The 26,761-nt window shown below is 47.3% G+C and overlaps 8 protein-coding genes across 8 annotated transcripts; 2 read left to right on the forward strand and 6 right to left on the reverse strand.

Moving 5' to 3' along the window:
* Window positions 1–950: 950 nt before the first annotated feature.
* On the forward strand, window positions 951–4,397 carry GGS22DRAFT_179485 (uncharacterized protein; the record flags this gene model as incomplete). Its single annotated transcript, XM_047963684.1, has 7 exons — window positions 951–1,373; window positions 1,433–1,542; window positions 1,600–1,681; window positions 1,727–3,138; window positions 3,200–3,307; window positions 3,366–3,992; window positions 4,052–4,397. The coding sequence occupies 7 exons, from the start codon at window positions 951–953 to the stop codon at window positions 4,395–4,397; spliced, it is 3,108 nt and encodes a 1,035-aa protein (XP_047819616.1).
* A 2,159-nt stretch (window positions 4,398–6,556) lies between these two features.
* GGS22DRAFT_162004 (autophagy protein Apg5-domain-containing protein) lies at window positions 6,557–8,883 on the reverse strand. The gene is made up of 4 exons (XM_047961160.1): window positions 7,867–8,883; window positions 7,652–7,739; window positions 7,415–7,588; window positions 6,557–7,300 (listed from the first exon to the last, which is right to left on the reverse strand). The coding sequence occupies exons 1-4, from the start codon at window positions 8,191–8,193 to the stop codon at window positions 7,104–7,106; spliced, it is 786 nt and encodes a 261-aa protein (XP_047819617.1). The 5' UTR covers window positions 8,194–8,883; the 3' UTR covers window positions 6,557–7,103.
* Window positions 8,884–10,325: 1,442 nt separating this feature from the next.
* Window positions 10,326–14,443, reverse strand: GGS22DRAFT_199951 (SNF2 family N-terminal domain-containing protein; the record flags this gene model as incomplete). Its single annotated transcript, XM_047966362.1, has 5 exons — window positions 10,326–11,666; window positions 11,723–12,549; window positions 12,613–13,939; window positions 13,991–14,223; window positions 14,287–14,443. 5 exons carry the CDS (start codon window positions 14,441–14,443, stop codon window positions 10,326–10,328), a joined length of 3,885 nt encoding a protein of 1,294 aa, XP_047819618.1.
* An 876-nt stretch (window positions 14,444–15,319) lies between these two features.
* GGS22DRAFT_162009 (major facilitator superfamily domain-containing protein) lies at window positions 15,320–18,505 on the reverse strand. Its single transcript, XM_047961161.1, has 11 exons — window positions 18,272–18,505; window positions 17,786–18,212; window positions 17,708–17,729; window positions 17,579–17,654; window positions 17,498–17,523; window positions 17,346–17,421; window positions 17,173–17,277; window positions 17,084–17,114; window positions 16,554–16,915; window positions 16,215–16,493; window positions 15,320–16,167 (listed from the first exon to the last, which is right to left on the reverse strand). The coding sequence occupies exons 2-11, from the start codon at window positions 18,039–18,041 to the stop codon at window positions 15,823–15,825; spliced, it is 1,578 nt and encodes a 525-aa protein (XP_047819619.1). The 5' UTR covers window positions 18,042–18,212; window positions 18,272–18,505; the 3' UTR covers window positions 15,320–15,822.
* A 759-nt stretch (window positions 18,506–19,264) lies between these two features.
* On the reverse strand, window positions 19,265–20,613 carry GGS22DRAFT_199956 (uncharacterized protein; the record flags this gene model as incomplete). Its single annotated transcript, XM_047966363.1, has 1 exon — window positions 19,265–20,613. The coding sequence occupies one exon, from the start codon at window positions 20,611–20,613 to the stop codon at window positions 19,492–19,494; it is 1,122 nt and encodes a 373-aa protein (XP_047819620.1). The 3' UTR covers window positions 19,265–19,491.
* A 1,663-nt stretch (window positions 20,614–22,276) lies between these two features.
* Window positions 22,277–23,296, reverse strand: GGS22DRAFT_134612 (cytidine deaminase-like protein). The gene is made up of 2 exons (XM_047958546.1): window positions 22,710–23,296; window positions 22,277–22,653 (listed from the first exon to the last, which is right to left on the reverse strand). Exons 1-2 carry the CDS (start codon window positions 23,019–23,021, stop codon window positions 22,438–22,440), a joined length of 528 nt encoding a protein of 175 aa, XP_047819621.1. The 5' UTR covers window positions 23,022–23,296; the 3' UTR covers window positions 22,277–22,437.
* On the reverse strand, window positions 23,297–24,703 carry GGS22DRAFT_134603 (HAD-like protein). The gene is made up of 2 exons (XM_047958545.1): window positions 24,509–24,703; window positions 23,297–24,375 (listed from the first exon to the last, which is right to left on the reverse strand). Exons 1-2 carry the CDS (start codon window positions 24,560–24,562, stop codon window positions 23,572–23,574), a joined length of 858 nt encoding a protein of 285 aa, XP_047819622.1. The 5' UTR covers window positions 24,563–24,703; the 3' UTR covers window positions 23,297–23,571.
* A 196-nt stretch (window positions 24,704–24,899) lies between these two features.
* Window positions 24,900–26,275, forward strand: GGS22DRAFT_162022 (60S ribosomal protein L5). Its single transcript, XM_047961162.1, has 3 exons — window positions 24,900–25,040; window positions 25,190–25,227; window positions 25,286–26,275. The coding sequence occupies exons 1-3, from the start codon at window positions 25,038–25,040 to the stop codon at window positions 26,148–26,150; spliced, it is 906 nt and encodes a 301-aa protein (XP_047819623.1). The 5' UTR covers window positions 24,900–25,037; the 3' UTR covers window positions 26,151–26,275.
* The last annotated feature ends 486 nt before the right edge of the window (window positions 26,276–26,761 follow it).

The raw sequence follows: 26,761 nt of genomic DNA on the forward strand, positions 1-26,761 counted from the left end.
TTGATGACCCTCTTTACCCACTTTGTTACTTTGCTACTCACTACTTCACGCTGGGTCTCGCGGTTTTCCCTGTTTGACATCCACCAAAAACCTCCTTCGTCTCCTGAAGCTTCGACGACGTCGTTTCTTTTTTTTCTTTTTCGCCCTACTCTAACCTAGTCCCCCCGGGAAATCCTTGGATACCTACATACCTAGATCCCCCCTCGTCCGGCGTCTGTACAGTTACAACAGACATCAAGTAGTAGTAGCATAGTAGCTCTCTCGTCTCTGCCCAACTGCTGATCTTCTGAATTTGGGCTCCTCCGGACCGCAGAGCTTCACCCAGGGACCCGGGACCGCCTCCACGCGCCTCGTTCGAGAACTGACGAGCTCTCACAGCCTGTCCCCTACACCATATACGGAGTACAAGACAATTACACCGACCCTTCAATGTCATCATAAGCTTCACCAATAAGAGCTGCGACATCATCAGTGTCCCTTCCTCCACACCCTAACTGACCAGCGTGTAGTCTGAGCTTGTCTTGGCAAGGTCGACGAGCCGGTTGTTCCATTCTGCTCCGGGGCCATTTTGGTCTCCTTCCTGATCGCCTTTCTCATGACCACCTTCCCCGTTGTTCTTTTTTTTGCCTTGCCTGACCTGTGCTTGTTTCCGCCTATGACTCTAAGCATATAACACCCCAAGCATGGAATCTGGGCCGCCTGAACATAAACGTCCCCGGCTTCTACATACCGGTCCGTCATGGTCATCGCATCAGGCCGTATCACTGCCTCATCCTACCGCCGCACACCTACCACCAGCATCAGGCCCTCATCATCCTGCGCCGCCGCCGCCTTACCAACATCCGCCTCAGCACCCGCCTCCATTCTCGCGGCCTCCCGATCCGCCCTTGCCGTCGGCTCACCATCATCTCGACGACCGTCGCCATCATGAACACGACCCGTACCCGCCAATGCATGATCCTCATCGACAGCCACCTCTCCCTCCCTCGTCAGCGCATCCGCCATACCCGTCCTATGCCCCTCGAGAGCCGGTTGTGAAGCGAGATCCTGCCGAAGAGACCTCCCTTCCCCAGCTGCGCCGACCTAACTCGACCGGTGGTGTTGCAGAGAATCTTCCGCCAGGTCCCCATGGTCCTCATCCGAACCCTCCTCCGCCTCCAGACGACCCGCGACGACATATGAGCTACGACGGCGGGCCCTCGATGCCGCATTCGCCGGCCATGTATAGGCAACCTCAGGGTTACCACCCTCCACCAACACCGGTGCCTCAGCATCCCCCCTATGATAGTCCTCACGTATACGGCCCTCCGGCCTCCATGTACCCAGTAGAGATTGCAACTAGCGCCAAGCGAAAAGCCCAACGCGCCTCTCAGGTAGTGCTCCCCAAATCGGCTGTCCGTAAACTTCTAGCTGACTTATAATGCGTTACAAGGCCTGCGATAGCTGTAGGCAGCTCAAAGCTAAATGCGACGAGACCAAACCTTGCAAAAACTGCAGAGAGAAAAACATCGATTGTAAATATCGAGACCCCCCCGCAAAACAGTAAGTCGAGCATAAAGTTAGAACTGGGACGGGCTGCTCACCAGAATTTGAATATAGGCCCGACAAAGTTACCGCAGATTTATTGGAAATGTTGGCTTCCATGAGAGAGGAGATAAATTCGAAGCTGTCAAATATTAACGTAGAGCTTGCTGGATTAGCACAGTCTAGTATGAACCAAAACCAGCGGATGCTAAACCTAGAAACCAAGGTCAAGCAGATTAACCCCGGGACTGACATGAAGGTCGAGTCAATCGAAGAAGAGGAGCACCCAGATGATTTTCCACCTAGTTCTCCTGGGCCTGCTAGTAAGACGCAGGGCGAAGAATCGTTGTCATCACCGGGGGGTACAGTGGTGGAGCCGAGCCTGACTATGGATGAAGCTCACGCTACGCTACAAGAAGCGAACGATGACGATATGGAGGAACACCCAGGTCCGATTGTAACGCCTGGCAAACCTGCCATGCCTCCGAACCATACGACTTTAGCAGGTTTACTTTTGAAGTGGCCATCAATCGAGAGAATGGTCCACCATTTAATGGAAGCGGAGAAGATATTTCATCCCGACGAATATCCTATCCGGCAAGAACAGCAGCGTGGCATAATCCGCGTTTTTGGGAGAGGCGAGGGGTTCGATCAGGATATCCGTGCTTCGGACAAAGAAACTCCACCGGACCATACCATGACTGACGTTTTGGATGATTGTTCGGATGTTGCATCTCCTTCTCCCGTGGGAGAAGCCTGGGGCCAGGTGGGCAGTTTAACACCCCCTCCTGGTGTTGAGTATAGAGGTGGTGTCGTTAATGTTGATGGAAATCCGGACTGGGACTCGACCAAGATCTGGAGATACGTGAACAGTTTCAGGGAAAATATTCTCAACATGCATCCTATAATCATCCCGAGAGAGCTTACAGCCATGGTTAAAATATTTCTAGATACTCTACCGAAGTCTGAGAAAAACCAGGGCAACAAGATGGGTGGGAACGCGAGATTCGTCAACCAGCCGAGTGGGATTTTGCCGTTTGAAACGGGACAAAAGAGGAAGAGATCACCTGCCGCGGACGAACAAACTCCCTCAACAACATTTGTAAAGCCCGGACGACCTTATCGAAGCGTTCACAGCGCGCTTGTTCTGATGGTTTTTGCTCTGGGCAAGATTTGTCTTCATAAAGATAAAATCCCCGATGCAGTCCACGAGTCGGACTCGCCGATGCATCACTCGCCTTCAGTTCGCAACGGCATTTTAGCTTCACCTCTGCAGGGATCACCTCCGGGAATGTTTTCGCAGTCGCAGTCTTCCAACATGCCGTCTCCTAAGGAAAGCGAGAGGATTCCCATGAGTCGAAGACCTTCCCTCCAAGGGAATATATCAGGCTCGAGAGGTCCGCATTCACATAAGCGAAACTTGGACGTCATCCCTGGTCTCGAATACTTCGCGCTTGCGATGGATATTATGGGTAGCCACATGGGAGGCTTCAATCTAAAGCACATCTACGTGCATATCTTAGCAGGTTTGTATTATGGGCAACTAGGTCGCGTACTTGAGAGTTGGTCTTACATTTCTCTTGCAAGTCGGAATCTACAAGTTATACTCCGTCCGTAAGTAAAAAGACCCGACGAGAGTCAGCCATGGCCAGCAACATTAACTAACCGGGATTAGGAGCCTCGATCGCCTTTCGAAGTGGCATGACCAGGGTAGAAGTATTGGTCAGTCACGCAGGGACAATCAGTTGGCGTTTGCCTTTTGGACCTGCCTGCAGTTGGAAAGGTAATCCCTTCTAAGATTATTCTTTGTCTGGTAGAATACTAACGCGCAAGATGCATAGTGATATCCTAGCCGAACTGCCACTCCCACAGTCCGGTATTTTGCAATATGAAGATAGGATGCCATATCCAAATTCCGAGTATGCCGTGAATCAGGGCTTCTCAGAACACATAGTAACTGGTTATATTGCACAGCTGTATCTTCGAAAGCAGCTGAACCAGGTGCATACTCTACTGTACGACTCCGAGAAGCAGAGCAAGAACAGAACCGGAATTTCGTTGAGTGACCCAGCCGTCGAGGAAGGCGTCAAGAGAATCGAGGAGATGCTAGCGAATTCGAGAAATCGATGGGTGCCTGGCAGCTACCAATGGGACGACAAAGACCCTCCGGCCAACGATATACTTGGAGCTCGTCTACGTGCTAAATATTGGGGTTCGCAGGTTATTCTTTACCGACCCTTTTTGAGGGCGATCCTCGAACGAGAACCGTGGCCATATCATAACCAAGCGGGTTCACCCGATACTCAGCCGTCCCTTGACATGGACGAGATACCTCGCAATGTGGATGGTAGGATTCTTCGGTATGCTGGCTTAGCAATCAATGCTCTCGTCGAGAGTACCCGAGCGTTCCATGGGATACCTAGCTCTCAACGCATTATAATTACCAACGTCTTTGGAACGGCTCATGCGTAAGTGCAACTAGTTCGTTCACACGAAAAGTCATGCCTGATAACTAACTTATTTACAGTCAATGGGGTAATCTCCTAACTCTAGCGGCGTGTTTCAAGGATAGGTATCTGCGCAGGTTTATCGATGCGGAGACCCTAAACACTCTGTTTTCTCGAACGATCTCCTTTTTCCAATCGATTGTCACACCCACGAGCGCGCTGAGAGCCGATATGAATATTTTGATCGGCTTGGCAAAAGATCTTGGGTTCGTCCCGAATGAATACGATATTGCAGCATCGAGCTTTTCAAGCATAATGAGTGGTGGTCCTCTGCCGCCTATGCATAACCCTAGTGGTGACAACTTTCATCCACCTCCACCATCCGCCCTCGCGCGACCGCATTTGCCTCCACCGCAAATTCCTTGAGAGAGATTTTTGGGTTGTTAAATTGTACGACTACGACTGCGTCAACAAATACGATACGGACGAGCGATGCTGTGTGGTGTTTAATGGGGGCATTTTTGGACTCCCGTCTCTTAGAAGTGGGACTTAATTGCCCCGTGTTTGGATTGGTGCGGTTATAATGTTCGATACTTGATGTGTCGAGGACAAACTGTCATTTCATGCCATGTACATGGTGACTATGTCAGGTCGGGGGAGGTAATCTGTATTTGGAGGTTTTCGCACCTAGCAACGGCGTTTTCGGGAGACTGTCCGGCGCGACAATGTTTGGTTCTACGGTGCCAGTTTGCATACTACAGGTACATTCGAACGTGCTTGGTTTCCGGCAAAAGTATTTTCTCGTCTGGTGGTTCATATTTATTTTTTTTGCAACATTTTTTTTCTAACCTATCATCGTTCGTGGCGCCAGCCCACTGGAGCATACACTACCGGCGTTACTTTTTTTCAACTCTTTTTTATATCATCGAGGCAGCATTGGAATATCCTTTGTGAACAAGATTTACGGGAACTCGACAGCTTAGGATACCCCCCCTTTGCGGAGAGCGCGCATTTTTGTTGTGCTTTTTTTATATTACTACTACTACTACCTACTACATACACACTATATATATATATCAACACCGACGAGTATATACGTATTATACTACTATCTACAAAATTTGATTCCTGCGTCTTTTTCTCTGCGACTTCTTCATGGGTACGATTCGTTCTTCGACGTCTGTTCTGCGCAAAGACCAATCCCCAGCCCCAATGTGTCTTGCGACCCGTGATTTCTATTGTCGGGCCGAGGGAAACCGATGCCGAAACTTCGATGTGGACTCCTTTGGTCGATGAGATGCGATACATTGATCCGGTTTGGACCGGTTGCATATTTTGTATCGATACTACCTAACTACCTATCTAACTCAAACCCTCTTGTTTCCTTTTTCTCTCTCCTATCCATTCGCTGCCTGGACGGGTATACATACATAGCGTCGGTCGGTATCTTGGGCGGCTTGCATCATTTCCATCGGTTCTCTCCGGCTTTTCTACCCGGCACGCCCACGTCCGTGTTCGCGTCAATGGGGTGGCGGGAATCGTCTGTTTATTCATTCATGGCATAGTTGCGGAAACATACATACATACATATTTTCCCCTTGTCTTTGGAAGGGGCGGAGGAGATACCAGTTTCTTTTTTTTTTTTTAATTTGGCTTCGGGCTTTTGTTCGGAGGGAGGGGCGGGTTTCGACTTCGTGGCTTGCTGACCTGGGCTGGGGGCTGGGGGTAGGGCTTGGTTCACGGGCGAGGGGTTGAGGGGATTGGTAGGTTTGGTAGGTTTGGTTAGGGGGATAGGGATGGATGGATGTGCGTGAGGCTTGATGATATGACTGTTGTTGATGTCGTGTATGCGAGGTTTATACGTACGTGTTTACCTACCTAGGAGATAGACACTTATCTAGTGGGCATGCTCGTTTGGATATACCTATCTGCCTACGTAATATGTTGAATTTTTCCATCTTTCACGAGTTTTGGCGTTCGTGTCTAGGTAGGTACGCCACTGTTGGGGAAGGATGCGGAAAAAGTGCGCCCCTGAAAATCCGTCGGACGTCGTACAATAAATAGGTACCTAATCGATTCATCGCTCGGGTGTTACGGGCTGGCTACCGAGGTCGTCGCGCATTCGCACCCAATCCGACCTAATAACGAAATAACACACAATGCAATGCCTCTTTCTCTTCTTCTTGCTCTGCTTGCCTGTGGGAATGGTGTCTCACTTATACGTATAACGCGCGTGCCGGTATCCTTATTGCTGTTACCTACTCCCCTACCTACCTAGCTTCAGGTATCTACCTATTATCTATGATCTACTAGGTATCTATCAAGCCCTCTCGTTATTAGAGGCAAGTGTGCGTACGTGAGCGGTTTACCTACCTCAGCCAATTCACGCGGAGGTCAGGGGTATGTCGGTAGGTGGAAAGGGGGTGTGTGGTACATCGGCTCGAGAGGCTAGGTGTTAGGTAGGGTAACGCAAAGCCCGTCGTCATAGGTGCCCTAGCAAACTCTTGCCAATTTTTAATTTTTTCCGCTTCTACTTCTTTTTCTTCGTTCGCTTGGATTAGATAATTGGGTAGCTACGTAGGAGGCGCGTACCCACACACTGTATGAGTAAATGAATGATTGATTGAATGAATCAATGAATGGATGGGTGTTTATTCCAATTTCTCTTGCACGTGCATCTCCGGTGCCGGTGCGCATGGAGAAGGAGGAGTAGTAATTGACGTTTTCTGACCGGCCGGCTGGTCTTAGCGAATGGTACGTACAGCGCGGATATGGGACGGTTTGTCATTCGACTTAACGCCACCGGCGTGGAATTTCCAAGGCTACATATCCGCGCCGGTGGGCGGGCGTAGTAAGCCAGAAGTGTTTTACACCAAGAAATTTCTTGTAAGTCGTTACTCTATCTATTGTGGGTTCTCTCCTCAATAATAAAAAAAGGAAAAAATCGATACGCCGCATGCTATGCTACACTTCGCTACTTCCTGCCGCAATGTGATACCGACGGACGGGTCGCGGCCCACCCGCCCGGATCCATCGTGCCTGCTTCATCCAAACACCTAAACCGTTTCCGGCCTCCGGGCCGTAGTTGCCTAGATAGCGAAAATTCAAGAAAGCCACGGGCAAGTAGCTACACTACACATCTAGAGGCTTCACAACGAGACACAGCCAACCGTCGGGATAAGCGGCCTCGCGCATGAGGTCTTCGAGCGGGGCGCGGAATGGCACGCTGGCGCCGTGCAGGACCACATCCGCGAGCACGGGGTCCCGGCTACTGGGGAATAGCCGCGGTAAGAGTGTGCGCAGGGCGGCGCCGAGAGTTTGGGGGGTTCCTACATGGACGTTGAGTTTATCCTGACTTCTATCTAGATAAGGAATGATGTGGAGATAGGTGATAGAGATAGGTTAGGTTAGGAAGAAAGGGGTAGGAGAAAGAGGTGACATACGCTCGCTAACGCGCGGCTTCACTAGAGACTGAACCACCTTGAACGAGCCTGCCTGCTCGCCGCCAGCGGGGTCGTCCGACGACTGTGGGATATACACCCGTATAGGCACATTCCGCAGATCGCGCGACGCGTTAAGAAGCCGGGAATTGACTTTCGCAAAGGAGGCGTAATCGTCTAATCTCTAGAGTCAGCTGCCAGGTAACACGTGAAATACGATAGTAAGCCAGTCGCCCTTACTATCTTGAACCGCGTTCCATAGCGCGGTCGTATGATCTTTCGATAGTGACATGATCTGGTGCGCGTTGCCATTTCGCACAAAGTCGGCCTACGTATTTCCTAGGGTTAGCGAGTGAATAGTTCAGCCACAGCTCTCTCCCTGGCTTTGCTAGCGCCTCGTGTTTCCGCACGGCCCGGATAAGACTTGATAGGGAGGATGGAAGGACGGAACTTGCCTCTTTAGCGCTATTGAGGAATGTATCACCGATATCCCAGCCCAAGCCGTCGCTGACGGTTAAGCGCCAAGGCAGGGTGGGCTGATACAGGTCGACGAGAAGGCCGACGGCGAGGTTGCGTAGCAATACGTCTTCATGGTGGAAGCTGGAGCACGGCAGGCCGAAGTACGAGGTCAGGCGCGGCAGAAGCAGGGCTAGGTAGCTCAGCCGCGGGACGGAGGCTACGAACGGTGTGTTGGGCGCTCCGGCGTGGGTCACCAGCACGGGCACCTGCAGGTCCCAGAGGGTCTGCGGGATGGTCGACGACGAGGGCGGTGTGGAACTCATCTGGGCGGACTGGGGGTAGAATAGGACTGAAAGGGTCTGGACTCTGGAGCTGGTAGGCTGACTAATCGGCTACCGGTCTTTGCTAGTGCAAAAGATGTCGCGTATCATCTTCGCGATCACCCTGGTAGCGCGTACAGAGGCGCGGGACGAGGAAAACGCCGAAATGTAGGTGCGTAGGTGCGTGGATAGGTGGAAAGTGTTGAGGTTGGCGATAGTTGGAGAGTTGGAGTTCCAAGGTTTGCGACGCGAATGACGGGCTGTGACGGATGACCGGCCAAGAACGACCGATCGGCGTTGCATATAGAGTGGAGATTCTAATAAGGCTGTAAAGCGGGGTAGCTTAAGGGTAGCTTACAGCTATCCAAAAGAGGATTAGCGTATTCGCGAGTCATGAGAATGTTCCAATGCTCCAATCCCCCAAACGTTCACCCCAAGCTCTCCGCAGCTCTGGTACCCTAGACCGGACCTAATTAGCCTACCATGGAGTAGGAGGTTTGGGGAACCTTCCACCTGGAAAAGCGGCAAGCGCAAGTTTCAGGAGTTAACAACCTGGTTCGGGCTTCTTATTACCGATTTTCTATTTTTCGTGGTTCGGAGCTCAATGTTCCAAGGTTATTTCGCGGCCCCATTATCGACCTATTGAGTTGTTCAGGTTACATAGCAATTAGTAATATCAAGCTGTCGAACAGGCAGACAGGCACGCAAGTTGGCAGGCAACGAAGAACTTGGAAATCGAACGGAGGTGGCTTGAGGTTTCTATCACATATCATTTATTATTTATCACTTCCCAAGACACGAAACTTTGTAAGCCACCACGTGATATTACAAAGTTAAATTTGCCTAAGACATTGAACGCAATCCATGGATGTACTTTGTACGAAAGTATATACTTTTATGTAAGTACTTTGATATACTTGGATACTTGGTGAGATAAGCAAAATACATAAATCGCATGTCTTATATGTGCATACTAGGCAGCTAGGTAACTATTAGGTACTTACCTAGCTGCCTAGCTACTAAGGTATGTCTTATAGGTGCATGCATAGTAGACCATGTGATGGATGTCTTGATATTTTCCTAGTTATCTTGTCTCAAATTCATGCGTCGAATCAAAATAAGATGATAATCTTCATTCTGTACAGAGTACTTTCGAAAACTTCCCTGTCCATTATAGGCGAGGCTGACACGATATCGTACATATTGTCATCTTCGCTTCGACGTCCCATGCGCTTGGGTCAAGATCCTAGACTTATATGTTTCTCTCTTTCCTCTCTTTGGTAATCCGAAGTCCCGAGTTAAAGCCCTGGATTCCCAGATCTAGGGTTAGGTCTAATCCTAATCTTCAGCCTTTGTATCGATACAGAAGAGAAAATGATGCATTCATCATATATGATAGAAGCAGTTATCCGTCCCCATATAGGATTAGAAACTTAAGATAGCCGACCAACACGTCGTCCCTTGCATAGTTGTATCTAGACAAGCGAGTAGACCAATCGTCTATCTATTTCGTACCTATACTTACATCTATTCATCTGTACCCAGAAGAGCCCAAGATCGACTTACATGCATCCCCGGACGTGACACAGAGCAAACGGCGCCACTTACGGATGTAGCAAGCGACAGCCTATCTTGGTCGGCTCTCTATCAGGAATGGACATCCTTGAATTTCGGCTTGTTTCGTCTTTTGCTTATTATCCCCATTGACATCATTACTATTGGCAAGCTTATGTGGATGTAAGGGAGAGAGATGTTTGCTAGATAGATCTCTTACACATCACCTAAAGAGATCTCGAACATTTGCTCGGGACGGGCGGCCGAATCTTCCATATTCATTCATAAGATGCTTTTTCGATACCGGGAATGTGTCATCCCGATAACATCACAAAAGTCCTTCTTGGCGCTTAGCTGTGAGCAATCATAATAGGGACTTACGATATGGTGCGAAATATGTATGGTAGACGTCGATTGATTCTGTTTTTGCTAAGCTAGGGGTTGTGAAGCTAATATGTGACCAGTTGTTTGATACGATCCCATACTACCATGGCAAGCCATCTGGGTAGATATCTGTGAATGATCAAGATAATCCCCATCATGGAATAGCTTGCGATGGATTTACATGTCCACTGGTGTGACTATTCGTCAAGCACGTCGTTTTCACCCTTAGGCTCGTCAATCTCACCTACTGCGCCTCTATCTTCCTCGTCCTCTTCATCATCCTTTTCTTCGGCCTCTTCTTCGGCCTCTTCATCCTCTTCGGCCTCTTCCTCTTCTTCGTACTCCTCTTCGTCCTCGATGCTACTCTTATCCCAATCATCACAATCAGAGTCGAACTCGTTCCAACCCTCACCATATGCTAGAGTACTCTCAGAAGCCTTGCCGACTGTGGCGTCAGCAGCCATCGCAGCTTCATCGCGTTTGCGTTTACGACTCTGCGCATTATCTCCCTTCGTGATATCGAGCTTAAATGCAGCATCGATTTCATCCAACGTCATGCCATCCTGTACTAGTCGTAACTCGCCACTCGTATCTCTGCTGCGCCTCGTTTCCTTTCTCTCCTCGATGAGATCATCGATATCCTGGGCTGTCAAGTTAGATTCTCCTAGTAGCTGCGTGAGACGCTGTAACTTTTCTTCGCGAACACGGGTGAAGCTGATATGGGGAAGCGGTAACATCTCAATGTTCTTAGCTCCCAGTCGAGTTCGTAGCGCCAGCTCCATCGCTCTCTCGAGAACGGCAGAGTCGTTCAGGTCCTCCGCCGTCCACACGAATGGACCGTTTTTACCGTGTCTGATAGAGTAGGATAGTAGCCGTCTGAGGTTGTTCTTGTCGTGTGAGAAGCGACTTTTCACCTCCTTGGGGAAATTCTTGAACTCGTTGTAATAAGCAGCGCGCGATTGAAGGCGAAGAAACTGGTTAAGGTCGTTTTTGAATAAATTCTTGGTTCCTTCGTTTTTCGGGCGAATAGGGTTCTTGTCCTGTGAATCAGCTTTGGATTCAGAAGAATCCTTCTCGGAATCCCCAGAGTTGGAATCGGTTTCGTCCTCTAGTCTTGCTCGTTTGGTTGCCGAAGCCTCGTCGTCGCTATCGTCTTCGCTCTTATCATCATCCTCCTCACTCGTATCATCTTGCTGGCTGCCATCCTCTGACTGATTATCTTCCTCCTCCGAATTACTATCGTATTCTTCCCAGCTATCATCATCCTCATACGGCTGATCGTCGCCCTCGACTACCGTATCCTTGTCAATGAGCAAATTCATGCTTTGTAGAAGCTCTTGTCCCTCTGGAGAATTCACCGCATCATCTATCTCGAATTGGAATAGATTTAGTAGTTGCACGAGAATATTGACCATCGAACCTTGCGCTCGAGTTCCTAGTTCAGGCAAGATCTTCTCGACCTGTCTACTCTCACGAAACTGGTGAAATGAGTTATTGACTTTCAGTCGGTAGACCTCCACGTTCTTCTTCTGCCCGACCTAGACTCAGTTAGTAACTTATGGCATATCATAACTAGAAAATTTAGTTAACATACCCGAATAACGCGATGTACGGCCTGCATTTGGATAGGAAAACTATGGGCTTGTGACGCAACCAAGACTTGCGAACAACTCTTGTGCAGATTCGAGCCTGCAAAGCCTACGGAGTACATTTGTATCAGAATCTGACACGAATGATCACCATCGTCGTTGAAACTGTCAATGAGTTCCCTGCGCTGCTCGCCCGACAAGCCGGCGTGAAGGGTACGGCAGTTAATCAGAAGGAACTGAAGCACGATTTCGTAGTAGTACGCCAGAATCGGCCTTGCCTCTATGATCAAGAGCTTCTTGATCTTTTCTCCAGGTTTCCTGTCAAGGACCTTCTCCTTAACGTGGTGCAATATGTATCGCAAGATCGGGGACTTGCGAACTGCAAGCTTGACGTAATCTAGGGCAGTTCTAGGCTTTTTGTCGCCGGGGCGGAGCAGGAATGCTGCGAAATGAAGGAAGTTGACATTGTTATGGCGCATCAACTTTACGTGCTCAGCTTTGATGCCGAATCCGTTCTCTGAGAAGAGCTTTTCGAGCCGAAAGATGTCCACAGAAGCCGCTGCTAATTCGAACTGGAGATACATCGCGAGAACTGACTCAAATTTTTCCTTTTCTTCTTCTGATTGTTTCTTCGACGTCTCATCGTGCCGTCGTCCCTGAATTTTCTTCTTTTTCTCTGATTTTTTCTCGCCTCGTCGTATCTGGAGTTTCTTCAGCATACCCATATACTTGATAAGTAATTTGAAGTGGGCGTTTTGGTAGGCTGCTTCTAAAGGACAGTCAAGCTGAATGTTGACTGTGAAATTAGAAACCTTGGGCAGTAGACCGTCCACTATGATGTTTAGTTAGCAGTCATTTCAAACAAAAGATTTACATATCTCAAAGTGTTACTCACAGGATACTAGCTTACTACCTTTCCAATCCCAATGTAGATTGGAACCAGGAGCTCTTCGCAAGATGGCTAGCTTCTCGAAATACTTCAGATACTTTCGAGTCTCCTGGATATCCGCATCACCTCTAAACTTTTTGATCAACTGAGAAACTATGGCGTCCCTACCGGCGATGAGTTGGTGATCATCAAAGGAATCCATCTTATCGAGTTTGTCAAGATGACTGGGAACTTCGAACTTCTTCGAGATATTCAGCCACTTTTTCATGTTCTCTTGAAGATATCTCTCGGGTCTGTCCCAGAGCAATCTCACAGGTCCCATGAGGTCCACCAGGAGATTCATGCAAGGTGTTGCCGTGATCAATAGGGTAAATTGGCGATCCAACAATGCCACTGATTTCCAATATCGGGTGGTCGTGTGGCGGACTTTGTAAGCTTCATCCACCACGACGATGGAAAATTGCCGTTCTAAATCAGTGAATGTGGAATGCCAATCTCCTTCAACCACTTTTCCGTTTTTATCGATGACTTTAGTCGTACACGTCCGACTTGACCAAGTATCAATTGACATCACGATGATAACTTTGGACGCTCTTGGATCGTCTTCATCCCAGACATAGCTCAAGTCGTCCGGCCACTCTCTGAACTCTGAAGCTTTTAGGACACGGGTTCTAAGTTGTCCAGCTTTTTTCCGAGCGCCTTCTCCAGACATGATGATCTTTTTTATGCTAGCCGTGTTTCCGATCTGCTCGATTTCGTCAACCCATTGGGAGGCGACGATTAGGTTGGGTGTCAGGATCAGGACGGGGCAATGCTTGAACCCCCCACCCTGTTTCTTGACGACGTGAAGCCTCTGGGCCATCATTAGATCAAGGCATGTGATCGTTGTTAAAGTTTTTCCTAGACCCATGGAATCCGCTAAGATTCCACCAAAGTATCTAGGTCTACGTAGTCTTTTCCGGTGTTTCCTCTCGATCTCTGTCTCGCGTGGGAAATTGTAGGTATCGGTAGTTGGATTCCAGTACTCGGGCAATTTTATTTTCAGTTGTGGCAGGCTTCCAAGCATATTTGCCATGATCCAGACAATAGCTGTGACCTGGTTATCGAGAAAACCTTTGCGGCCCTCTTGACCATCGAGTTTCGGAAAAAACGGGGACTTCCAGACAGTGAGATTGTTGCGACCAAATGTACCACACTTCTCCATTCGAAGATACGATACACAAGCTTCGATAGGAGGTCCAAGGCTGTTAGGAGAGGCGGAAATAATTGTTTCGGCTACGGCGCTCACATCCTGAACGATCTCCGACTCTGAGCCCTTTGATCCGTTTGGGTCCTAATTGCCTGTTAGCTAGAAATATAGTGATGAATATTCAGGTTTACATACCTCGGCATCAATGTCCTGTTGACCTTCAACTTGAATTGCCTCCGTGATCTTATCAAGGAGCAATTGCTTGCTGATATTCACGGACCGACCCTCCATTATGTTACCTGCTGTTTTGAAATTACTGCCCGGTTGGTATTCTTCTAACGCTTCTTCAATTGCCCAGCGAGCAAAATTCTCATTGTCAATAATTCGAGATGGGTGAACATCGTGACCGGAATAAAATATCTTAATTTCTGCGATTAGGAAATTAGAAGACTGCTCCTATTATATATTTGTGAGTGTGGTTAGAAACGTACCCGTTAGGCTCTTCAAGATCTGGTGCGGATCGAGGCGTCCATGGATTGTATGGTTCTCATGGGAAGCTATAAGTTTATCTCGGATACGCGTCTTCCAAAACGTTTCATCATCAACGTCCGGTTGAGGCGGACGAGTGGGCATAGAGCCTTCGTCCATAGCTATGATCTCGCGGCGGAAGGCAAAGATGGTTGATGAATTGGATACTGTTGTTGGACAAGGGAATTCATGAGATGAAATAAGAAGTGGTTAGGAATACGCAGTTGGGATTTTTGGAGATTAAATAATGAAGACGGGGCTAGAATTTACAACGAAGTCGGGTCTGTGGTTAAATTGGAAAGATATCACCAACTTGGAAGGAGGCAAATTGATAGGAAGGAAAGGGAGCGTGAGATATCCTCAAAGAGGTGAGTACAGCTGTTCTAAATCCCGTTGGATATTGCAATTTCTACCTAACTGATATGACTATGAATAAAGGAAAGGACACGCGCGTATTACCATTTCATACGCCTGCTCTCGCCTAGAGTCTTTCGGCGAGTATAGCATGGATCTATACGGCGGCCATAGTCTATAGTCGACGAGTATAACCCCCCGCGTGGAAAGAAGACGACGGTAACAGCGATTTTCTCTTTAACGTCGTATGAGAACATATTATCGTGAGACTAAAACTAGAAGACAACCTCATCCCCATGCCATCTTCCTGAAATTACTAACAGGTACGTTATACTACTAATACTAATGTCCCTCGGAGGCATACACGTGTGCAGTGGCTTATTCGATTCGGATGGAGTGTTATTCGCTATTTATATGAATTAGCTACCTAGCTACCTCCCTTTGACTTTGAGGCTAGAGGGGCTTATAGATCTCAGATCTGTAACTATAAGAATATAGTGTTGCTGGAGATAATAGCAGCAGAGAAGAAAAATACGACGACGGCAACAGTGAGTAAATAAACGACGGCAATGAGTAATAGAAAGAAAAAGTTACCAAAGTTATCACTTTAAGAAGAGAGTCTTGTTAAAATAGTATCTATAAGACGACGATGACAGCGAATAAGAAAACGACGGCAGCAAATAAAAAGACTACGGCGATAACAAGAATGTGTCGCTTAAAGATGATTACGTCGAGTGAGAAGAAGGCGGAGGCGAAGGCGAAGATAACGATGCGTATGTGCCCGCCATAAGATCTTCAATTTCGGGTTCGAAAAAGGGGCTAAAAATCAGGAAAGAGCCCGTTAGATTCACCCGAATTCCGGTGATTTCACTGCATGAAACATAACGAAAGTCAAAGAGGCGAGTACAGCTGAGTGGATTGTACCGGAATATTGCTAACCCCTTTTCACGGGAAAGAACCGCATGAGTAGAAAGGTGATGTCTCTCTTCAGGTATGTACATAGACAACGGTGACCGCCCTATTGATTTTGTGGCAGCCCATGCTTTTTGCTGCGAAGTCGTATTGATTGCACCTAAATACGATGTCGAAAATCCCTGAGCCAACTGACTTCATGCCCCGCCCCCTATTCACATAAGCACCACACCCTAAACCTTGAATCTGAACCCATGTTGCGCAGCAGCCCCTGGCAAAGCGTTGATAGCACCTTCAACATAGATGCCCTGGTCCAGCTTCTTATTCAACCGGATGAGCATGAAGCGCAAGGTTGTAGCCGCAACCATAGCGAGAAATATGGTACCGCAATTGACTGACATAGCAATTATGTAGCGGGGCGCCATTCTATCTTCGTACATATAAGAAGCGTAGATACTCGATGCGTTGGAAACGGCGTTGATGAAGGCGAGTGCTGCGGCGCGCTTGGCTGGTGGCCGGGGAAGGGTGTTGCTGATCCACGCGAGTGCTACTACGAAGCCGCTGTATACACCAGGAACCTGTCTCATGTTAGGGTGATGTTGAATTTGATAGAGATTTGATTTACCATAAGCATCATAGCAACATATCGAGGAGCTATACCGGTAGTTGCGGCGGCAAGGATGAATGCTGCCATAGCAACAATCAAAGATCCCATAATATGCCAGTAGCGCTCACCCGTCCGATCTGCATGCCACGCATTTACAAATGTAGTAATGACGGTAAGAACATATGGAGGGCAGGTCAGAAGCAGCGTGTTGATGTTGTTATAGCCTAAAGTTTTGACTACAGCAGGGAAGAAGTTCGTAACGGAGGCGCTCGAGATGATACCGAGAACAAGAAGTAGCTGTCGATATCGAGTTAGCATGCTTAGCTCTTAAAGCCTCTAGTTCGATCGGCTACAGACCAGGACCCAAGTTTTCATATCGGCAAAAGCTAGTCTAGCCCCTGTCCACAGAGACTGGTGCTCGCTGTCGATCCAATCGTCTTCTCCAATGTCCTCTTCTAATCGCCATACGGCAAGCGCCTTCTCCTCTTCGGTGAGCCACGATGTCGTTCGAGGGAAGTTAGGAAGGACGAAGAACGCGCCGAAAGAGACACCGATGGTGATGACACCTTCTATGATGAACAGCCACTGCCAGGCACCGAACCCTCTTACTCCGCTCATGTTTTGAGTGATTCCTGCTGAGATCAGCCCGGAGAAGGCACCTGATATGAGTGACCCGGAATATAACATCGCCGTTCTTAGACCTAGCTCCTTCCGTGTATCTAAAAGAAATTGTTAGTTCACTTGCATAATAGTAATCCTATGTTTGCCATATTTGAACGTATAATGGATGTGAGACATTGTGAATATTAGGTAATTTGGGATCATTATCACGTACTATAAATAAATTAGCAATAAGATACGTAAAAAGGGGATTGTGTCAACATACCACCAACAACTCAGGTAATAGAGACAGCCCGGCTAGAATACAGTCAGCGAGATAGTTCAATTGAGTTGGCCAATATTTCGCGAGACTAACAAAGTAAGCCGCCTCAACGAAACCTAGAAAGAATCGAACGGCAATAAGGCCCCCAAAGTTCTTAACGGAGGCAGTAGCTGTCGAAATAACACCCCAGACCATCATCTAGCATTTCGGGTTAGCTCGCCGAGTATCCAATTGAATATTTTACATATATGCGATCCAAGACATACACATGCTGGGAGGTAGATAGCAGGTTTGCCGATCTTGTTCAGGAACAGATTCGATGGTATCTGCATAAGGAGATAGCTATAATTCCGGGATGTCAGCCCATATCCTGTGCCGTATTGGCGCATAGCGCATAGCAGCGGTGCGCAAAGCTTACCCAACGAATAGAATGCTCACGGCGGTCTATGCCACAAAGTCAGAATTCCCAGACCCAAAAAGCGGATAAAGAGATGCGCACTTGAAATTCGCTTGAATTGGGATCTAAATTCAAGTCCTCGGGGAGACCAGCAAGTTTCGCAGCAGCAATATTATTCCTATGGTCCGTTAATACAGGTCGAGAAGATCATCGTCGCAGGGTAGCTCTAACCGATCGATATAATTCAAAATGTCTACGACGCAGATTTACGTTAGTTACAATGCGCGCCCAATGTAATAATATACTAACACATAATAATGACCATTGGTAACAATCGCCAGTCAATCTTTCTCCTTAACCTATTCTCCAGCTCAACTCGTTGTTCGGGTGTCAATCTCGCGATGATCTCGGGTGCTCTTAGCCCCCTCATATTAGCCTGGGCCAGGTTCGCGACATCGGGGACGCCCTGAGTAGAGAGGACCTCTTCCTCTTTGCTAATAGTCGCCTCTTCATTTGATATCTGCCTCTTGGCATCGTCGGCCTTGTCGCTCAGTGAATTCGACATCCTCGGCGAGATCTAATGATTTAGAGGCTTCGGATCGCCAAATATTTCGAGGTTAAAGATTTCACAAATTTGAGCGGATGATCAACATTTTATTATTTATCATTGCGACAAAGAACATTCAAGGTATGACCGCCAATCCGCCAATCCAGAAGCAAGCTCGGGAAGATAAACCTGCAGCAAGCTGAGCAAGGTACAGCTCGATACGACGCTGCATATCAACCGTCACTTACAAGATTGCCCATCTTCGAACAGGGTTTGCTTTGAGATGTTGCTAGCCGAGCCGACGTTTGGTCCACCAGTTTGTCCAGTCACTCTCGAGTAATACGATTGGTGTAGAACTGATCCATTTCCTAGACGAATTGCCGTTTAAACTCGTTAGGAATTGAGTAGCCGAAAATGACCTTCGATGATGAAGTAAAACATGGGGTTTCGCGCACTAAGAGGATAGAGTAACATTATGAAGGTCATTGGTTGTGGTTGAAGAAGAAAAGACCCCTGCTAGCCCTACTAGCTTTCCTTGATGGAGCGGGTTAGCGGGTAACCGTACCCCAAAGACGCGGGGTTAGCGGCCGTCCCATCAATTGCCAGCTACTAGGCACGCTAGCCAAGAACGGAGATAACTCTTTCAAGTAAAGTTCTTACCCTACTATTCCCACAACAGTTAAGGGCGAAGCTTCTAAAAATGCGGATGATCCTGATTGGCGTTTCTGAGACGTATAGGAGCGTAAGTTCGTTGCCGAAAGGGCACCCGAAACGTAGGAAATTACGTAGTTGGTAACGTCTTAGGGGTTCTCTCAACTAAGCCGTAGAATCGCGGAAGTCGTAGTACCATTGTAATTCTTCGGACAATTCGGGATACCTAAATCGATAAAGCTCGGGATCTCCTAACCGATACACTCAATTAGTATAACTTCATTTTCTAGGACTTCATAACAAAACTGAACCCAGGGGAAACAAACCTTAAATAGACCTCTTGTTTGACATCTACAAGGTATCATGATATAGTTTCCATACAAATCTTAAGGTCCTTGGTGAATCCGGGTGTGTTAAAGTACCAGGTACCTATGCACTATGGTATGGTATGGTATGACAAGATCGTAACAGAATCGGCTAGCTGCAGGAGGCGTAAGGTCAAAAGCACTTTCCAGCCTGGAAAAGCGGTCAGCTTCCGTGAATCGTGTCTAGCACTGAGGTTCATACCTTGACATCGCATTTCTGGCAAAGACCGATCCAATCTAGGTACTAATGACAAGATTGTTATATTGTAGTGTAACTTTCATTCCAAGGAATCCGTCGTTTGAGCGCTCGATTCCCAACACGAGACTAGCTTGTAAAGAGCCGCACACCGTTATAGCCGAATAAGTTTCTCGCAATACTATTTTGTATTAGGACTAGGGTATCATATGGTGTACAAGCAACTTGCCTCCAGGCTCTTTAAGGCCGCGTTTCCTCACGAATTATTATAATCCGATAGCAGTTTCGTTCGTACTGCCTCGTCCTTCCCTCTTTCAACCGCCTTTTCCAGTTCCTCTGCTAAGATAGCCTTAATTTCCCGTAGACGATTCCTAACCTCGAATCCCTTTAATAGGTCCAGCAACCCTTCGAGAAGTCCCGTCTTCATCTCCAGCTCCTTCTTTTCTTCCTTGAGGTTAATCAATCGGTTTCTGCTCTGAGGATCAAAGCAGACATGGTACATCTTGCAATACGATTTCCATTCGACGTCACAATCCACCGCTTTGCCTACAAAGAGCCATGGCCACATGTGTTCCCAAACTCTCCCCGAGATATAATCGTTCCAGTGGGTTTGCATCAACCATTCCATATTGATCCGGTACTGTGACTTCGGGTGTCTTCTCACAGCATCTCTCGTCGCTGCAAATTGAGAACAGCATGGACCGGCAAGGATTTCGGGAACTTCATTGGTAGCGAAATTCTCGCTGAATGCTTCGTGCATGTAAGGTTCTTCCTGCTTCGACCAATCGTTATCGGTCTTCGAGGTGTTGATCCAGTTGGGACATGCATTCTCCCAGGATACGCGTAAGTTAAAGTATTGTCTTTGTAGAACCTCGTTCAGATCAAGATGCGATAAGGCGAATGTTAAGGATGAGTTCAATGTATCCTCCACGTGCCACGGGCTTTCATCGGCATGAGTGAAGATGGAGATATCTGGCAAGTCGTCATAAAAGTCGTGCATGTAAGTGTGATATATTAGAGCCTCGCGTCCCTTTTTCGGCACCGGGGGATGAAATTCAGCTTTTAAGTCGTCGCTGACATAACGAATTATCTTCAGATTAGGTATCTTGATATTTTGTGTCCATGATATGTCGTCCTTAGAGAGAGTAGCAATAATTAAGTTAACGGAGATATCGTTTCCGTCATGGCTGGGTGAAGCAAAATGGCCATCAACATCGCCCTTGCCGTGGAAATCAACATGGTATGGAACCTGTGGTTGCTGGCCCTGCCAGAAACTTCCAAGGAGAAAGTAAAACGAAACCGTGAGTACGAAGGCCGGCACCACGAATCTCCAGTAATGGGGCAGCCGGAGGCTGACAAGGCCCTTTGGAAAATTCATAGGAAGAACAATGGTGCGTCATCCCGTGTTAGTCCGGTCGTTTATCTGAGATTGGGATTAACTTAGGACAGGGGAAGAAGTATGAATGAACATGATTCTATGAATTTTCGATGATGAGAGGAGGACGCGAAAAGAAAGGGTAAATACTCGACGAAAGGAGTAAATGGGATGATATGTGGGAAATGGTTGTAAGGATTGAAATTTCAATGTATGCCCGGAAGGGTGTGTGTGTGTGTAACGTGGAATCGTGGGTGATCTATTACACTATAGGAGGGAAGGTACGACGAACTAGAATGACTAATAGTAAGGAAGGTGGGAGGGCAGAGGGCGGTGGAATGGGGGTTCATGGAAGGAAACGAAAAAGATACGATGATCCCTTGAACTTACAAAATGTAGGAAGTAACGACACCAATATCTCTGTTATTGCAAGACCATTATTTTCCCTAATTGCACTGCCACCCCAGACTTTTTCCTTCCTAATTCAATACACGCCACAAATCTGCGACTGAAAATATTCGCGTACTAAGTACAACATACAATATATTATTTCCTCTGATGACGTGATGTCTTCTATTAGTAGGTCCACTACAGTTTACTTACCTTCCAAGAACAAAAACGCGTCTAGCTTCCAACTTATACTACCTAGACAGAGGCTATAACAACTATATATCCCCTTCTCATCTAAGCTTATCCTTGGCTCTCGGCAACCCCCCTCTACCCCCTTCTACCCCTTTCATTCTCGATTTCATAGTAGCATTTTATCTACCCAAATCTAGATCTCATTAGGTAAGATCAGATGTATATCGAACCTAAGCTTTGTGTAATAAGTGGCTGGATAAAAGGGGATTACTAGGCGAGGAGGATTTTGTGTCGAGTCCATATCAGACGAGCCACAATAGCAGAACTATCTAGGTAGCCAACTAGCATATCATTAGCTATCATTGAGATGTCCCATTTTATTACCGAGTTAGTACAGTGAGACAAAACTGTTGAAAGTGGAACAATAGAAGCTCGAAACCCCTAGAAGGCCAAATTCAATAGGGGATGTTTGAATTCAAGGGTAAAAATGTCCACATCAATTTGCAATTTGATAAAAAGTGGTACAACAACGATGCTCGGTGTGCCGCGCACGGGCATTACGAGGCTCTTGCCTTTTCTTCGCGTTGATTGGTCTATTTTAAGACAGACGGAAGTCGGCTCGGGGCACGGCGGGTCGGTACCCACTTATATCCACTACTATTTTTCAACGTTAAAAGTAAATTTGTTAGAATTCTACCAGGGAAATTAGTCGGACACGCGACACATTTACATCCGACAATTATTTCCTTCACATCGTCGTCAGCCTCTTACGTCAAGTTTAAAATCTACCTAGTAGATAGCACCCACGATATATCTACATAGCCTCGCGACTCGTCAATCCGTCAAAAAGAAACGTCCCTCCCTACTCCAAGCGTCATGAATACGGCCGCATATTAAATCCCTTGCGAAACCCCTCGAAACGTCTGATCCAACACACGTCAGCTGGGCATTCTTAGTATGTCGGGTATTCAATGTAGGTATTACAAGAACACAGTTTCTAGAGATCAGGAAATTGTTATCTTACCAACAATATACTTGATCAAAGGCGGGTACCTGCGCAGCAAGACCGTTTCATCGACCCAGCAGCTACCCAGTTACATCCGTCGGAAACGAAACTGAGATGACATGCAGTCATGCATACATTGACGATCTTTCAAAAAAACATACCCCATTTAATTTTTCTCACGATGAAAATATCAATATCTATCAGGTCTGACAAGTCTTCATCGCAAGTTTAATCACCAACTACCTAGTCTTACTCCAATACTTGTCACTTTCTTCGATAACGACTTTGCCCTCGTCTTCTAACGGTCCGATGACCTCGATATTTTTCTGTGGACAGCCCTTTAAGAAGTCTCTGGTATGCCAGTCCATGGTAAAATTCTCCCTGTTGCCCGGACCGGTCAATTCATACAACTGGTCGTTGCTACCTGCGAAAACAATGCGACCGATATGCGCCCACTACCAATATGCATTCTGTCAGTCTTATTATCATTCTGAAGAGACCCCAAACGCACATAAATAGTGGCGGTGCACATGCCACAAGGCTCCCATGTACTGAAGAGAGTGCATTGCCATAGGAATTCCTTCGGATATTGCTTATAGGCGAGCCTTGCAAGAGAACTCTCTGCGTGATTGACCTGGTCGACAGACTGGTGCGTCAGTAGCACTTCGTCGTTATTTGGACCTATCAGAACTGCAGCAAAAGGTCTCTTCCCAAATGCGACAGCTCGACGCTGCACTGTCAGTGCTACTTTGATGCCTGCTGCGACCTGTTCCGCTGTCATCGAATTCCGCTGCGGAAATAAGTCCGATGTCGATCCAACCATTGCGCCAGGCTTCGCCTCAATCAAGCAGTTGCCTAAATGGTATCAATCGATCGTTGGATGGCCTGTCGTCGCTTCTGGCGGTGACAGGGACTTATTGCTCTCGATGGTCTGTTGAAGATATCTAATAACATACAACTAGGAGGTAATTTGCAGAGATCATAATGCTAGAAGCTAGGTACCTATCTATGGTAAAATTTGCGGGGAGGTTGATTGAATTGTCAACCATGGATGATTGGCGATATCCGGAGATAAGGCCCCCACTACGGCGCTTCCCGAAAACTACCTAGAAATCACACACCATGGTACAACATCGCAGATATTGACGCCTAACATCGGACAAGATATAATAGATTCGGTACGAATATGGATACAACAAGTTATCTGGTTGCCTAGGTACATACTAAGCAGCTACTAGCGGGTAGCAACGAGATCCATTATCAACGTCTATCCATCAACAGACATTATCGTAAAATAATTCTCATCCTGCTCTCAGTTCTCCACTCCACAAAATGAACCTAGCTATATGGTATCCCTATTCTTATCTAGGTAACTATAATTTGGCATTTGTGGTTCCTAACTTCGGCTTGATAGGTATCCTAGGATGGTTGCCAGCTAATACAAGACCAGTGATAGCCTCGAGTTCGTCAACTGCCTCGAAGGCCTTTCCCAATGGCACTTTGATAGTTCGAAACCCTACTTTCTTAGCTGCTTTAAGATTCTCACCAATATCATCGAGAAAAACGATCTCCTCCGGCTTTACACCATCTTTCCAATCCAACGATTGCCCTCGCGCCTCATCTATATGAGACTTGGCGAATTTATCTGCTTCGTTTAGCGCGTACTCATATATCTTGGGGTCCGGCTTCCGTAGTCCTACGTGCGCTGACGACACGAAAATATCGAACAGGTTCCTGATTGGTTCGGCGAAGAAATCCTCCCGATGGAGTGCATGGCCTGGAGGGAAGATAACGGTATTGCTAAGTGCACCTAGGATGAATTTCCCACTAGCCTTTAGACTCTCGAGCGCCGGATGCATCCACGGATCTGGGGCGGTTGATGCCGTCATCATGTCGTTGAAGAGCCAATGCGCGTCGAGATTCGGAAGTGGAGGAACCTCCTTGGGGAGGCTTGGGTTCTTCGACTGCTGGAGTTTGTAGAATGCGTCCCATCGCACGGGATCATGTAAGTCTTCATTGAAGCCGGCGTAGAACGTATCATCCAAGATAATTTCGCCCCTTTCCAACCTATGCCAGAAACCATTGGGTGCTGTTTTGGAGATGGAATAGTTTATCCAGCCAGGTGGTATCCCCAGACTCAGTTCATAATCTAATATGGACTGGAAAGGTGAGATGACCTATTCATAGTAGGTTAGCAATCGACATGTAACATGATTATTAGAAAGCCTAGAGCCTATCAGTTATAACTAACTGCTTCAGCCTATGCAGTATTCTGTAAATTGGAATAGTAATAGAGATCCATAGACTTACACAGACGCCACCGATATCGAACAGAAGCACTTTTGGTTTCTTCTGGTTAGCCATTGTACTGTTTCAAGATTATATGTATTTTTTATGTGCGGTCAAATCGTATACTAAACTGCACTAAAAATTATAAACTCTTGCCAACAATATTTCTAATTTTCCAAGTCAATATGATGCATTTCAGCGAGTTTATGAAGGTAGAAGGTCGGTATGTTGACCTCCAATAAGGCTTGAGCTACTACATGTACCTAGTAGACAAACCTCGGCTGATTGATTAGGTAACTCGTCAATTTGGATGTGGTCTGTGCTTTGAATAGAAGCGGAAGGTCCGCCTCGTCACCTACCCCAGTATGAAAACTTGTAGCGTTGCTGATTCGTACTCCACCAAACCAGGGCAAGCGAACGCACATGTACAAAATTAAAGATTAAACCCACTACTTTTCTCAATTCGCAACTTTTCTTCCTTCTCATCACCAACTCCAACACCTTCGACCAACAAGCTGATAGCATTTGCATACCAGCAACATCAGTCAAGATGGTAAGTCCAAGATAAATACAAGTCATTGCGATGCTAGAAATAGCGAATATCGCAATGTGACATTTGATCACAAGAGTCAATGCAAGATGCTTCGGAATGGAGGAAATATTTCTGAAGCGCAAATTGCTGACTCGATGGGATTTCAATAGCCGTTCAACAAGGTGGTCAAGAGCAGCTCCTACTACAGGTAAGTAATTTAATCCATTAAAAATATTTATGACAGCCGAATTAACAATACCTCATAGCCGCTTCCAAACCAAGTACAAGCGCCGTCGTCAGGGAAAGACCGACTACTATGCCCGCAAGCGCCTGATCTCCCAGGCCAAGAACAAGTACAATGCACCCAAGTACCGCCTAGTTGTCCGATTCACCAACCGCGACATCATCACCCAGATCGTTACCTCCGAGATTGCTGGTGACAAGGTCTTTGCCGCCGCCTACTCCCACGAACTGAAGGCCTACGGTATCGAGCATGGTTTGACCAACTGGGCTGCTGCCTATGCCACCGGTCTGCTTCTTGCGCGCCGTGTCCTCAAGAAGCTTGGTCTCGACGAGACCTTCGCTGGTGTTGAGGAGCCCGATGGAGAGTTCACCCTGACCGAGGCTGCTGAGGAAGACGGCGAAGAGCGCCGACCTTTCAAGGCCTTCCTCGATGTCGGTCTTGCCCGAACCTCCACTGGTGCCCGTGTCTTCGGTGTCATGAAGGGCGCCTCTGACGGCGGTATTCTCGTCCCCCACTCCGAGAACCGATTCCCCGGTTTCGACATGGAGAGCGAGGAACTCGACGCCGAGACCCTAAAGAAGTACATCTATGCTGGCCACGTTGCTGAGTACATGGAGACCCTTGCCGACGACGACGAGGAACGATACAAGAGCCAGTTCCAGAAGTACCTCGACGACGATATCGAGGCTGATGGTCTTGAGGACTTGTACACTGAGGCCCATGCCGCCATCCGTGAGGATCCCTTCAAGAAGGCCGAGAGCGATGCTCCCCAAAAGACCAAGGAGGAATGGAAGGCAGAGTCCAAGAAGTACAGGACTGTGAAGTCTACCAAGGCGGAGAAGGAGGAGAGAGTCAAGGCTAAGATTGCCGAGCGCAACCAGGAATAAGCTGCTGGTTTAGGAAAGGAAAAAAAGGTCGCTCCGCGTTTACGGTTGTCTTCAGGCATCGGAGTTTATAGGAATGGCTCATTGACAGGTCACTAAACGAATTAATGAAGTTTATGCACCGTCAACGTTTTGAATGCTGAAATGTGTTCGTGATTGCCTGGTCTTCCTCACCTAGTACCCTAAAAGTTCTCTAACCTTCTACAACAACATAGTTATCTCCCCCGTTCGTGTATGGAATTATGACATTTACACTACCTGCTGGATGCAGTATTTTGATCTACAGAAAAGCTTATGTTACGTGGAAACGATGCTACAGCACGACAGTACGACAACAAATCGCCGGCGAAATATGGACTAACTTAAACACGCTCCTAACTATTCCAATAGTTATCTTTCTTTGCTATAGAAGAGACTACATGGCCTGCGAGATGATACAGTTCATTCAAATGGAGGGTATCGTGCATATGAAGAACGCGCGATCTAGTCTTCTAAACCTTCAGTACCTATTAACTGTTATCAGCGAAAGTCTCAATTTCGTTCGACTCTTTCACAGGTACAACCACTCCTACTCAGATAGTACCCCTTAATCGGTTACCAAAGAGATACAAAAT

This window comes from Annulohypoxylon maeteangense (assembly GCF_022496945.1).
Source record: "Annulohypoxylon maeteangense strain CBS 123835 unplaced genomic scaffold GGS22scaffold_7, whole genome shotgun sequence".
Taxonomy (NCBI): domain Eukaryota; kingdom Fungi; phylum Ascomycota; class Sordariomycetes; order Xylariales; family Hypoxylaceae; genus Annulohypoxylon; species Annulohypoxylon maeteangense.